The sequence below is a fragment of the Colossoma macropomum genome, unplaced genomic scaffold (genome assembly GCF_904425465.1).
Source record: "Colossoma macropomum unplaced genomic scaffold, Colossoma_macropomum, whole genome shotgun sequence".
Taxonomy (NCBI): domain Eukaryota; kingdom Metazoa; phylum Chordata; class Actinopteri; order Characiformes; family Serrasalmidae; genus Colossoma; species Colossoma macropomum.
This window is the reverse complement of record NW_023494793.1, coordinates 43,801,689-43,815,022: the sequence shown is the minus strand read 5'-3', so window position 1 is coordinate 43,815,022 and position 13,334 is coordinate 43,801,689. Positions and strand designations below refer to the sequence as shown.

At 39.8% G+C, this 13,334-nt stretch overlaps 1 protein-coding gene across 1 annotated transcript; it reads right to left on the bottom strand.

Annotated features, from left to right (window-relative positions):
* Positions 1-4,604: 4,604 nt before the first annotated feature.
* si:ch211-229n2.7 (uncharacterized protein LOC100002243 homolog) lies at positions 4,605-10,005 on the bottom strand. The gene is made up of 4 exons (XM_036578098.1): positions 9,925-10,005; positions 8,968-9,088; positions 6,361-6,659; positions 4,605-4,736 (listed from the first exon to the last, which is right to left on the bottom strand). The coding sequence occupies exons 1-4, from the start codon at positions 9,940-9,942 to the stop codon at positions 4,656-4,658; spliced, it is 519 nt and encodes a 172-aa protein (XP_036433991.1). The 5' UTR covers positions 9,943-10,005; the 3' UTR covers positions 4,605-4,655.
* Positions 10,006-13,334: the final 3,329 nt, after the last annotated feature.

The window sequence follows — 13,334 nt, the reverse complement described above, 5'->3', positions numbered from 1 at the left end:
TATTTACAGTACAAAGACAAGATTTTTTAATGTTTTACCCTTATTAATTTGTAAATATGCACTTATTCTTATAATGCAACAAAAAGCCATAGCAGACATCATATGTCAACAACATCCAGAAACACCGCCTACTTCTTTGGGCTCAAGCTCGTCTGAAATGGATCGGTGGGTAACCTGCACATCGATGAAAGCACCATTAACACTGAACACATTCTGGAGCAGCACATACAACACATTGTCTGCTCTGTTTAGTGTGTTACACACTCTTAAATAAGATGGTTCTTTTAAGGGTTCTTTAGTAAAAACAATGGTTCTATATAGAACAATGAACAGTCCAAAAAACGTTTGCATGATTAAATGGTTCTCTGCATGGTGAAATGGTTCTTCAGATTGATGGGGAACGTGTTGTATATGGTTCTATATAGCACCAAAAAGTGCTCTTCTATTGTTACAATGGTCAAGCTTGCATACAACAAAAGAACCCTTTTTGGTTCTATAAAGAACCATTTTCAAAAAGGCTCTATACAGAACCATATACAACATATCCTCCATTAATCTGAAATGTGATTTCACCATGCAAAGAAACATTTAAGCATGCAAATTGTTCTTTGAGTGTTCATGGTTCTACATAGAACCCTTGGACCTCATTCACCAACTGTTCTTAAGAAGAAATCTCTTCTTAAACCCCCTCACCATGTTCTCTTATGTGGGATTTGTTCTTAGGTAAGAACAGAATCTACACACACTCAAGAGCACAAAGGTGAGAACAGTTCTGCGCTTTAAGAACACGTCATGAATCTGACATAGACTTTTTCTTAGAACCTTTCTCTAGAACACATTTAAGAATAAACTTAGGAAGATATTGGAGAATGAGGCCCAATGTCTTTACTAGAGAACCCTTGAGGAAGTACTTAATAAGTACTTCTTTCAAACTGTAATGTGATTGTTCCTTCTTATGTCCTGGAAAATGGAATCTCAGTACTCATTACTGTACTTCTATACTCTTAAAAAAATGGTTCTTCATGGGAAAATGGTTCTAAATAGAACCATGATCACTCAAAGAACTCTTTGCATGATTAAAGGGTTCTTCAGATTGATGGGGAATGTGTTGTGTATGGTTCTTGAAGAACTGTCTTTTTTAAGAGTGCGTCTCATATACATGTGTACACTCACCGATGGTTCTGCTTCTCTCTGTTCTTACCTGCTACAGCGAAATCGTACACGCCCCAGTGGGAGAATTCAATCAGGTCTCCAAACTGGGCGGTGGCTACAATCTCAGCAACCTGTCCATCACACACAGGTCAGGTTTTGGAACAAGTCTGACAACAAACGCTAAGATACAACTCATCAGGAAAAACTTCTGAAAACATTATAAAACAGTATTTAAACCATTATAAATACGATCCTGTACATTAGCTGCAGAGATTACTGACATTGTGGACTTTGCTTTAATTCTAATTAGGCTGCTGGCTTTTATTCTTATCTGTTGGCATCGTGTTTGTTTGTTTATCAGTGTTGTAAAGTTAAAAACACAGAAATGTATGAGAAGTTTTTGAGTGTTTTATCCTTCAGAGGTACTCATAGCTCTATAAAGCAAACTGGATGAAAAAATAAACATTATGTAAGCTAACATAAAACTAACGTGACTGCAGAAAAGTCCAACTCATTGGAAAACTTTTGAAAATATTGTAAAACAGTATTTAAATCATTATAAATATGATCCTGTACATTAGCTGCAGAGATTACTGACATTGTGGACTCAATTACTTTAATTCTTCTCCGTTGACATCGTGTTTGTTTGTTTATCAGTGTTATAAAGTACAAAATACAGAAATGTATGAGAAGTTTTTGAGTGTTTTATTCCTCAGAGGTACTCATAGCTCTATAAAGCTCTACAACAGCGCTATGAAAAACATAAACATCATAGAAGCTAACATAAAACTAACATGACCACAGAAAAGTCCCGGCAAGTTTATTTCCAGCTGTGGCTCATGTAAGCTAAGCCATAACTTCCCTGATAGCAAGAGGACACTGGGCCACTAATGGTAGAGCTGGTCCACTGGTGTTTTGCTCAGAGTTTTCCAGGCAGCCAGCCGGTGTTTACGCAGAGTATTTGACAAAATTCCCCTTATCATCGCTCATTTTCCACTCACAGTCCAATTTCTTTATTTTTCCTTCCTTCCTTTCTTTGGTTATACTTTGTAAATTAGTTTAGTAAATCATTTTAATCTATTACAGCATCAGCAACAACATTTTATAAAATCGTTTTATATTTGGCCTTTTTTTCTCTCAGCTGTTTGTAATATTTGTCTTAGTTTACTTTCTAAAATAAAAGTCTTTTAAAAACCTGTTTGAGGAGAGTAAAAACTAGTAAGAGCTTGTCTGCAGGACAGTAATCTGGGTGGTCCGAGGGTGGACCAGCAGTGGCAAGCGGTCAGCGGGGTGCCGACTTTATCAAGCCAGCGGACCGATATATTCTTGCTATCTGGGTTAGTGGAACATAGTAGGTCAACATTTGAATGCATGTTTAGAAGGAACCCACCTGGTCTTTGCGTTCCATTTTAGTTTAGTTAGTCGCAATAGATGTATTTACATAATCAAGCAGATGAAACAGAAAGTAGCTGAATGGAGATGAACCTGAAAGGTTAGACTGCAGACTGTGGAATCTTGTCCTGAGGGTAGGGGAACTTCTGCCTTTGTTCAAATGGATATTAAAACTGGGCTGTTCTCCAAAAAGGAATTCCACAAGGAGCGCATGCTCTCGATAAACAAGCTCAGCAGTTCTGGGGTGGGGTGGAGGGGTGGTGGGGTGGGACAGAGGGGTGGAGGGGTGGGAAAGAGGGGTGGGGGTGCTATTAGGCCCAAAATTGACAAGGGCCCAGAAAGATTGCACCGTTTTCTGAAACACTCCGTTCATTAAATCATAATTAAAGACATGTTTTAGATACAGCGCCAACAGCCATTCTGTCACCCCTCCAGTGTCCCCAACAACCCCCCCCCCATTTCGTACGATTGTCTCAGAGAAATAAAGCAGATCTCAATATTATATTAATGAAGAATCACTGATTTCTGAACTGTTTCTCCTGAACCTCCTCAGGAGAAAAGAGGAGATCAACATCAGCGTCTCACTGTGAGAAGCTCTGGTGATGGAGGAGAAAAGCGTGAGTTCTCCTTCTGCACTGACAGACTGCTGAGAGGGTTCTGTGATCTAGAACAGAGCTGTATAAGAGAACGATGAGATCTCACACTGTTCTTATGGAGATATTGTTCAGCTGAGACTGGGCTGAGACGAGTCAGACTCTAAAGAGTTAATCCACATGTGTGACAGTATTTTGATCAAAGTGAGAAAATCTGAGGGAGCCAAATTTCATATCAGGAGAAAATGGCTTCAGTCTCACTCTGATCTCAAACTGGGCTCAACCAGGTCTGGGAGGAGAATCAAGAGGAGACCTCATTTAGAGTATTTCTTTCCTCTGGGCTGTAGTTTAGCCCAGTAACACTCTGTAAGAAGAATAGTAGTTTTGGCCATAGAATAAAAACTGGTTTCATCCAGATTTTACCAGTCTGCTTTACCTTTCAAGCTCAACTTGCCCCTCTCTTCACTGGGTCAGTAGGTACACACAGGCCTCTCTGTGAACTTTCTGTGAACCCAGGGGCTTTCCAGTGTCTAGAATATCCTATGCAGACAGACTAAGGCCGACCCTTTGTGATAAAATTAATATTCTCTGTTAGCCAATACTACCTATATGGTTATTGATTACAATATCTTATCTATTTGATTACTGATTAAGGGAATATTTATTCAAAGTCTCTGTCAACAAATTTTAAAAACTTTAGTGTCACTGCTGGACTGAGAATAGTCCACCAACCAAGAATATCCAGCCAACAGCGTCCTGTGGGCAGCATCCTGTGACCACTGATGAAGGACTAGAGGATGACCAACACAAACTGTGCAGCAGCAGATGAGCTATCGTCTCTGACTTTACATCTACAAGGTGGACTGACAAGGTAGGAGTGTCTAATAGAGTGGACAGTGAGTGGACACAGTGTTTAAAAACTCCAGCAGCACTGCTGTGTCTGATCCACTCAGACCAGCGCAACACACACTAACATACCACCACCACGTCAGTGTCACTGCAGTGCTGAGAATGATCCACCACCCAAATAGTACCTGCTCTGTGAGGGTCCATGGGGGTCCTGACCACTGAAGAACAGGGTAAAAGGGGGCTAACAAAGTAGAACTACAAAGTGCACCTATATAGTAAGTGGAGCTGATAAAATGGACAATGAGCGTAGAAATAAGGAGGTGGTCATAATGTTATGCCTGATCGGTGTAGAACAGTTTTTATGGTATACGTCATCAGTTAAATATTTGTTAACAGTCTGTGTTCTTGTCTAGTCTGTTCAGTGTGTTTCATGTCATGTGTGACTCACCAAGACTAATTCCTTATATGTGTAATATGCTTGTTGAAGTAAAGTAATTCAGGTTCTGATAAAGCGAATAAAACAGTGTAGTGCTGAAACCCCCAGAAACTCTATAACTCGTAAGTTAGAAATCATGATTTATTTATATTACAAATTAAAGATTTACAGATCTGAGCGTGCTGATGGCAGATACACCGCTCAGACAGCGACGGCGCTGCTTTCCTAACAGATCACGTGTAGTATTTAGCCACGACGTCTGCAAACACTTTGGTCGCCTCCTCACACTCCTTGTTTTTGGTCCTCCCTGGAATCTGGTTCAAAACACAAACAGAGTCCTTTCAGAAACCAGCAGTAAAAAATAGTCAAAGTTGCTAAAAGGTGACACAGATCAAATGCCGGCTCTGACTGAAGGTACTGAAGGTGAGGAGTTATGAGCTGTTAAAAATCAAAATCATGTCAGGCCTCTATTGTAAAGGCACATCGCTCATGTCTGAAAAAGCTACTACAAAAAAATGTAAACAATGCGTATCATTTGAATATGCAAAGTTAGGATCGTGAGCCAAACTCAATGTATTAATGAGTCTAATAAACCTCGATTTATAGTAGATATAAATGCGAAATAGGCATATTGTGTGATGCAGTGTTTTTGTTTTGATTTGCCATTCAGAAATCTTTATCACTACAATACAAATACTTTAAAAGGTGATATGAGCAACAAATACCAAAATTTAAAGATCATTGTAGACATAAGTAGGGCCAAAGTTGCTCCGATGCACAAAATATATTTCCAGAGAGTCATAAAATGTAAATATACATCCCTAATAGCTTCTAGTTCCAGTTAACAGACCTTAATCCAAAGAAGAATTCCTGAAAATTTCATGCATGTAGCGTTAATTGTTGAAAAGTTATAACATATCAAAGTTCAAATCACATATGTACATTAATTTCACATTAATAAAATACATTTCATAAGTTTTTGCCACAATTAAGTCAACTGAAAGACAAAATTGTGTTGATGTAATACAGCCGAATGGTCAAATTACATTATATTACAAATAATTTTTTTAAACTCAATTTTCTAAGGAAAATTAAACAACAAAATTAGTAAATTTAGTGAAAAACTTTGTAAGTGAAAATAAATAACATCCTCTACAGAGAACAATCATAAATATGACATTTTTTGACAAGATTCAGTGCAATGTTTCTATTTATTTGCTGAGTTTAAAGCCGCACTATGTAAGATTTTGCACATTTTTGTTGGTAAAACTGATAGAAGTCTCATTACTAAGTCAGGGGAATAAAAACACACTAAAATATGGTGAGCGTGCCCTGCTGTGAGTCACCCTGCGAAGCCTGAAATAATCATTTAAAGTCAGAGGTGTCGAGTTTTTCACACCCTGTTGTACGTCTTTACGTATTAACGTCACACACAGACTTGATGTTTAGGCCTCAAATGATCTCAACATTAATACTGATGAAGATGTGATGACAGTAGTAGATAATTCACTCACATCCTCAGAAGACACTCCTTCACCAAGTTTAGACTGAGTTCTCTTTACATTCTTTTTCCATTATGAGATTCATCTGCTCGGGGAAGGACAACCCACACTACGAACTGTTCTTCCACATATGGGGTGCAATTACACATTTCCAAATCCCCAAAACTTACACAGTGCAGATTTAACAAAAAAAAACATAAAATAAAACATGTGCTGGAACCTTTATTTATTTTTTCCAATATAAACAGTATGTGTGTATTAAAAGGTGTGTTCTCTGTAGAGAAACTTATTTACACATAGAAAATTAACAAAACATGGAATTTGACCAGGGGCGCCCAAACCTTACAACTACTTATAATTTTCTATCTGCTATGATGTAGAAAATTCAGTCAAGCATATCCAATCCATCAGGCCTACCTGAAGCTCCTGCACTCACCTGGTTGCACACTGCTTTCCCGTAACGCACAAACGTGGCAAAGTGTTCGCAGTTCAGGGAGAAGAGTTTGTAATTAAGCTCTTTGTCCAGCAGAGCATCGCGCCGGTGCCTCATCTCGTCCTGGCTGGTGGGCTTCAGAGCATGACGGTTGTTGCAAACTAAGACATGAGCCCCTTTGGGGACGGTGACCTCTCCCACCGGCTGCCGGCGGATTTTGGTCTCTCCGAGGAGAAGGTCACCGCAGACAGGGAACACAGTCTGGAGGTAGCCTCGGAATGTGTTCATCATCTGGGTCTCATCTGGGAGGAGTGGTTTGAAATGAAAGAGAACATTCAAGCATCTTAATGAGGCTCGTATAGAAAGTTTTATACAATATACAATATACAAAGACATTCCTAAATTCAGATTTGCTTAATATTTTGAAGAAATAATGTTATTGTGTCAAAGAGATAACATGTAAAATTTAGGCCTGTATCTTCACAATTACTGACATACATATATGTTGAGATATATGCTCCTTGTTTCTACGCTCATTGTCCATTTTATCAGCTCCACTTACTATATAGGTGCACTTTGTAGTTCTACAGTTACAGACTGTAGTCCATCTGTTTCTCTGATACTTTGTTAGCCCCCTTTTACCCTGTTCTTCAGTGGTCAGGACCCCCATGGACCCTCACAGAGCAGGTACTATTTGGGTGGTGGATCATTCTCAGCACTGCAGTAACACTGACGTGGTGGCGGTGTGTTAGTGTGTGTTGTGCTGTGGGCAGCGTCCTGTGACCACTGATGAAGGACTAGAGGATGACCAACACAAACTGTGCAGCAGCAAGTCAGCTATCGTCTCTGACTTTACATCTACAAGGTGGACTGACAAGGTAGGAGTGTCTAATAGAGTGGACAGTGAGTGGACACAGTGTTTAAAAACTCCAGCAGCACTGCTGTGTCTGATCCACTCGTACCAGCACAACACACACTAACACACCACCACCACGTCAGTGTTACTGCAGTGAGCTGATAAAATGCACAATATCTAACATCAATATATATTCAATTGATAATATGATATACAATTGGACTTTACATATATATCTCATCTGGAAGATGTGGTTTGAAATGAAAGAGAACATTCAAGCTTAGTGAGGCGTGTATACAAAGAATTTAGACACACACATACAGCAGGGTGAAAGCACAGAAGGCATTCCTAACTTCAGATTTACTTAATATTTTTAGCATATAATGTTATTGAGCCCAACAGATAGTGTGCCTTATTTGTTGGACTTAAAAGTACAAAATTCAATAATGTTAGACACATGAAATTGTCAGCGTTTAACAACCAAATCAGAAGACACAGATATGCATACTTGCCATTTTATGGCTTGCTAAAAATCTGAAAAAAAGGAATATTTTTTGAGCATTGCATCAAAATACACACAGTACAGAAAATAACATTTTTACATTTAAGAATTCTCCATCAATCTGAAGAACCATTTCACCATGCAGAGAACCATTTAATCATGAACCTGTGTTCAAGGTTCTTTATAGAACCATTGTCTTTACCAAAGAATCCTTGCAGAAGCATCTTTCTTAAGAGTGCATGTCATATACACTGTATGGACAAAAGTATTGGGACACCTAAACATCACACCGACAGGAGCTTTTATGAATCCCATTCTAAATCCATAGGCATTAATATGGAGTTGGTCCCCCTTTGCAGCTCTAACAGCTTCCACTCTTCTGGGAAGCTTCTACAAGATGTTGGAGAGTCTGAGGGAATTTCTGCCCATTCATCCAGAAGAGCATCTGTGAGGTCAGACACTGATGTTGGACGAGAGGGTCTGGCTCACAATCTCCGTTCTAGTTCATTCCAAAGGTGTTTAATGGGGTTGAGGTCAGGGCTCTGTGAGGGCCAGTCAGGTTCTTCCACACCAAACTCACCCAGTCAGGCCTTTATGGAGCTGCTTTGTGCACTGGGGCTCCATCATGCTGGAACAGGAAAGGTTCTTCCCCAAACTGTTCCCACAATTTTGGAAGTGTACAATTGTCCAAAATGTCTTGGTGCTGAAGCATTAAGATTTCCCTTCACTGGAACTAAGGGTTCTAGACCAACCCCTGAAAAACAGCCCCATATCATCATCCCTCCTCCACCAAACTCTACAGCTGGTACAGTGCAGTCAGGCAGGTAACGTTCTCCTGGCATTCGCCAAACCCAGACTCGTCCATCAGACTGACAGATAGAGAAGCTGATTCATCGCTCCACAGAATACGTTTCCACTGCTCCAGAGTCCAGTGGCGGCGCTTTACACCAGTCCAGTCGACACTTGGGATTGTGCATTTTGATCTTAAGCTTGTGTGCAGCTGCTCAGCCATGGAAACCCATTTCTTGAAGCTCCTAACACACAGTTGTTTTCTGATGTTGCTTCCAGAGCCTCTACTGCCAGTGTCTGTCTATTGAGACTGCAAGACTATGTGCTTAATCTTATCCACCTGTTAGCAATGAGTGTGGCTGAAACACCTGAACTCAATAATTAAGAGGTGTGTCCCAATACATTTGTCTATGTATTGTACATGTGTGCACTCACCAACGGTTCTGCATCTCTCTGTTCTTACCTGCTACAGCGAAATGAATGACGTATCCGTCTTCATCATACACGCCCCAGTGGGAGTAGCCAATAGGATAGGAGAATTCAATCAGGTCTCCGAACTGGGCGGTGGCTACAATCTCAGCAACCTGTCCGTCACATGCAGGTCAGGTTTTGGAACAAGTCTGACAACATACGCTAAGATACAACTCATCAGGAAAACTTCTGAAAACATTATAAAACAGTATTTAAACCATTATAAATACGATCCTGTACATTAGCTGCAGAGATTACTGACCTTCAGAACATTGTGGGCTCGATTGTTTATGTTATAATTAGTTTATTGACTCTTATTCATAGTCATCATGCTTGTTGTTTAGCAGTGCTGTAGTGTTATCATTAGACTAGTAAAAATGGCCTTTTCATGCTCTCACTTTATTTGGATTGTCCACTGTAGTCCACTATAGTCCCCTATAGATGATCTACAGATGTTCAAATTGTTAACAAACTCTCTGTTTAAGCTCAGTTGATCTTAAACAGTGGTGGGGTTAGGTTTAGGATTTGGACCAGGGTTAGGGCTAGGAGCAGGGTGAGAGTTGGGATTAGGTTTTGGGTTGAAGGTTAAGGTTAGATTTGGATTAGAGCAGGTTTAGAGTTAAAGACAATGATGGTCAGTTTAGTAGATATTTAGTTGAATGTAACTTGAAAGTAAATTAAGTATCTACAAACCATCTAAAGTGGACTCTCCAAATCAAGTCTCACCTTAGCAGGTCAGAGATATTCAGTTTTCTGAATTTGCGTTGGCTAAAAAATCTTAAAATAACTGAAAGCTGACATAAACTCGTGTGAAATGCAGAGAAACTTGTTTTTTATCTGTGCAAAATTGACAATTTTATAAGCTCAATTATAATCTTGTCTAATTTAAGTAGGCCTTTTTGTCCTTTTTATATCAGCATTTAACGCATTTAAAAAAAAATAATCCTACCTGTTCTTTGTAGTCCATTGTAGCTCGTCCTCTGTGGTGAAAACTCTTCGGGTGAGTTTACAGAAGTGAAGTGGGCGTGACTGAGTCAAAAAACAAGTATGCTGAATGGAGTAAAACCTGAAAGGTAAGACTGCAGGAGCACAAACAAGGCACTCCAACGGGAGGGAAACCCTCAGTGTGTTCAGATGAATATTAAAAACTGGGCCGTCCTCCAAAAAAGAGGAGCGCATTTCATCATTTTGATATATTTAAGCAGTAGAACCCGAGAGGGAGTGTGTTATCGTGAAATAACATCACAGCTGTGATTTGGTCGCCGTAGATCATCACAGCCGTGATGTTATTGGTGATAACACACTCCTCGAGTGTTCTACTGCTTTAATACAACAGTTAAATAAATAAAGTAATAAATTAATAAACTGGGCCGTGAACGCGGCGTTTAATATGTTTTAATGTTCAGTTCCTTCACCAAATTATAGATCCTTAACGAGCAGCTCGTTGCTACGTCAGAGTAATGAGCTCCGCCCACTCGCTGCACAGCCGGCAGTTTGTTCTCCAGCTCCTTACACTAAATTCCCAAACTGTCATCACCACTGAGCAGCTTTTCAGTCGGCAGCTGTGACAGAAGAACAGCTAAACAACCTGGAATCAGCCAGAAATGAACCCAACACCATTCGCCACACGTGTAGTCTGATCTTCAGAGTCTGACCAAATCGGACTGAGCCATAAAACTGCCGCAATATCAAGTTCAGCTCAGTTTTGTGATTTTTTGCCAGATCAATATTAATGTTGTTTTGTTCCAGCCAGTCTGTAAAGCATCTTACAGCCCATTTAGTTTGGCGAATGGTCTGACCAAATCGGCTGTCGGTCAAACGTGATCTTAAAGGTGTCCATTTTCTGTTTGTGGCAAAGTAAGAAGTAAAAACGTTCAAATGTCTTGAGCGTCTCCTACGGCTGGCAAAGTCGTTGCTTAGCAACAGCGTCTCAGTGGACCGATACAGTGTTTGTGAAAAAGCCATGATGTTATGGCGAAATAACAGCACGGTTAGAACACTTCTCAACCAATCAGCTCGCGTGGCCGGAACTAGCTGTTGTATAAACATTGATAAATAATGAATGATCCCATCAGTCAAAGAGTTTATCAGTTCTAGCTCACCATTTATTACAAAATTCCAGTCATTTATTGTCATGTATTTATTGTTAAAGCGTATTGAAGAGTGCGTCTACATTTTCTGATCTCTAATTGTAGCTACGGTATAACATACAGCAACAATGGAACAAACAAACTGTAACAAGAAACAGAAATTTAATTATTAAGGGTGTAACGATGTTAATACAGTTATGAAAAATTGACAAAATGAACAGCAAAAAATCACCGATGTGCTCCTTTTGTTTTATTTATCTGACCTAAACCAATACGTCTACTACAGAAGGAGACCTTTGGAGACGGAACAACAATTTAAAGCAAAGAATTTCAAAAAAACAAATCAAATCTTGACCTCGGAATCAGAAATCATGTATAATCTGTATCGTTACACCCCAAATGTTTATGTTCATTACATCTGAATGGCACTCAGCAGGTGAGAATGACAGAGTGTGAAGTAAAAATGGAATTAAAAGCGTTAATTAATAAACAGCAAAACGATGATTTCTGAAAAAACTGTAATCAGGAAACAACAGCGATGGAATGATTTCATGTAGAGGAGACACAAATGCTTGTTTTGTGATGAAAAAGTTTATCAAGTAACATTTCCCTGGAGAACTGACCACACATTCAGTGTTAATGGAACTTCACATGTGCTTCCTTTCCTGAACTCATTCATGCACACTGTAATCATCTTCTCCACAAGGCGTTTGCATTTTTTAGCATTTGCAGGCGCGTCGCTCCCTCTGACAGGCGAGTGTGTGTATCTGCAGGTGTGCTTCTAGTACTGTGCAAAAGTCAGAGACCACCTGTCCCAAAAATGGGGCTCCTAGCAACCACCTGGAAGAGCTGGTTGACCCCAAAACTGCCCCCATCAGATAAACAGCACTTAAAGCTTTCATCTCTGAGAGAGAGGAGAAAATCAAGCTGCTTCAGATCTGAAAACATCCACAGGTGTTTCTGTCCATCCTTCCACTGTGAGAAGACGACTCAGCGCTGTGGGTCTGAAAGGATGTGTAGCTGATCAAGAAGAACCTCACTGAGAAAAGGAGACGGACACATCAAACAAAGAAGCTGAACGATGGACTGACCACCCCAGAGTCCAGACCTCAACACCACTGAATGTGTTTGATTACTTCAGAAAATGATCAACCAGCTTCTAAGACTGAACTTTGGAGGTGTGGAAAAACATCCCTGAACAGCTTCCAGAAAGAATGGAAGCTGTACACTTAAAAAAAAGATGGTTCTTCAAGGGTTCTTTAGTAGAAAATGGTTCTATATAGAACCATGAACAATCAAAAAACACTTTGCATGATTAAAGGGTTCTTTGTATCATGAAAGTGTTCTTCAAATTGATAGAGAATGTGCTGTATATGGTCCTGTATAGAACCTTTTTGAAAATGGTTCTATATAGCCCTCAAAAGTGTTCTTCTATTGTGTACAAGCTTGACATCGTAACAACAAAAGAAACTTTTTGGGTGCTATATAGAACCCTTTCCAAAAATGTTCTATATAGCACCCAAATACAGCACATGCTGAAGAACCCTTTCATGATGCAAAGAACCCTTTAATCATGCAAAAGGGTTCCTTGAGTGTTCAAAGTTCTTTACAGAACCGCTTTTTTTACTAAAGAACCCCTGAAGAACCATCTTTTTTGAGAGTGTAGGCGTTAAAGCTGCACTAAGGTTGTGCAATATTATATTATATTATATTATATTTAGCTTTGAGGCTGTTTTCTGTTTTTTAATGGCTGTTTTTCACTGGAAATTAAATAAGTGAAGGTGGTCTCTGATGTTTGCACAGTGCTGTACATCTTCAAGCGTGTGTGTTTGTGTGTGTGAATGTATGTGCATCTACACTAGCGTTCAAAAGCCCGAAATACAGGGTGATTCAAAAAGATTCGTCCGATTTCAAAATGATTTACTTCACCTGTAAATCATTAATAAATAAACTTTATTATGTAATTGTAGAAGGTCTCAATATGAACCTCCTCCAGCTGTACAGACAACATCAACACCATAGTCAAACTCATCCCATACTGGATTGAGCATGTCGGGTGTCGCTGCACTCACGGCTCTTTCAGTGCGATTTCGGAGATCATCCAGTGTTGTGGAACCAACGCCGAACGCTCTGAGCTGTTGGAGCTTCACTGCCCACGAAAATCACACTGCACAGTTATGACGGATTCACTCTTATTGAAGTGGAGAACGCAGAACGCTTTCTGCTCAGGGGTCTCATCTCCTCTCAGACTGAAGGGAGCCATCTTCCA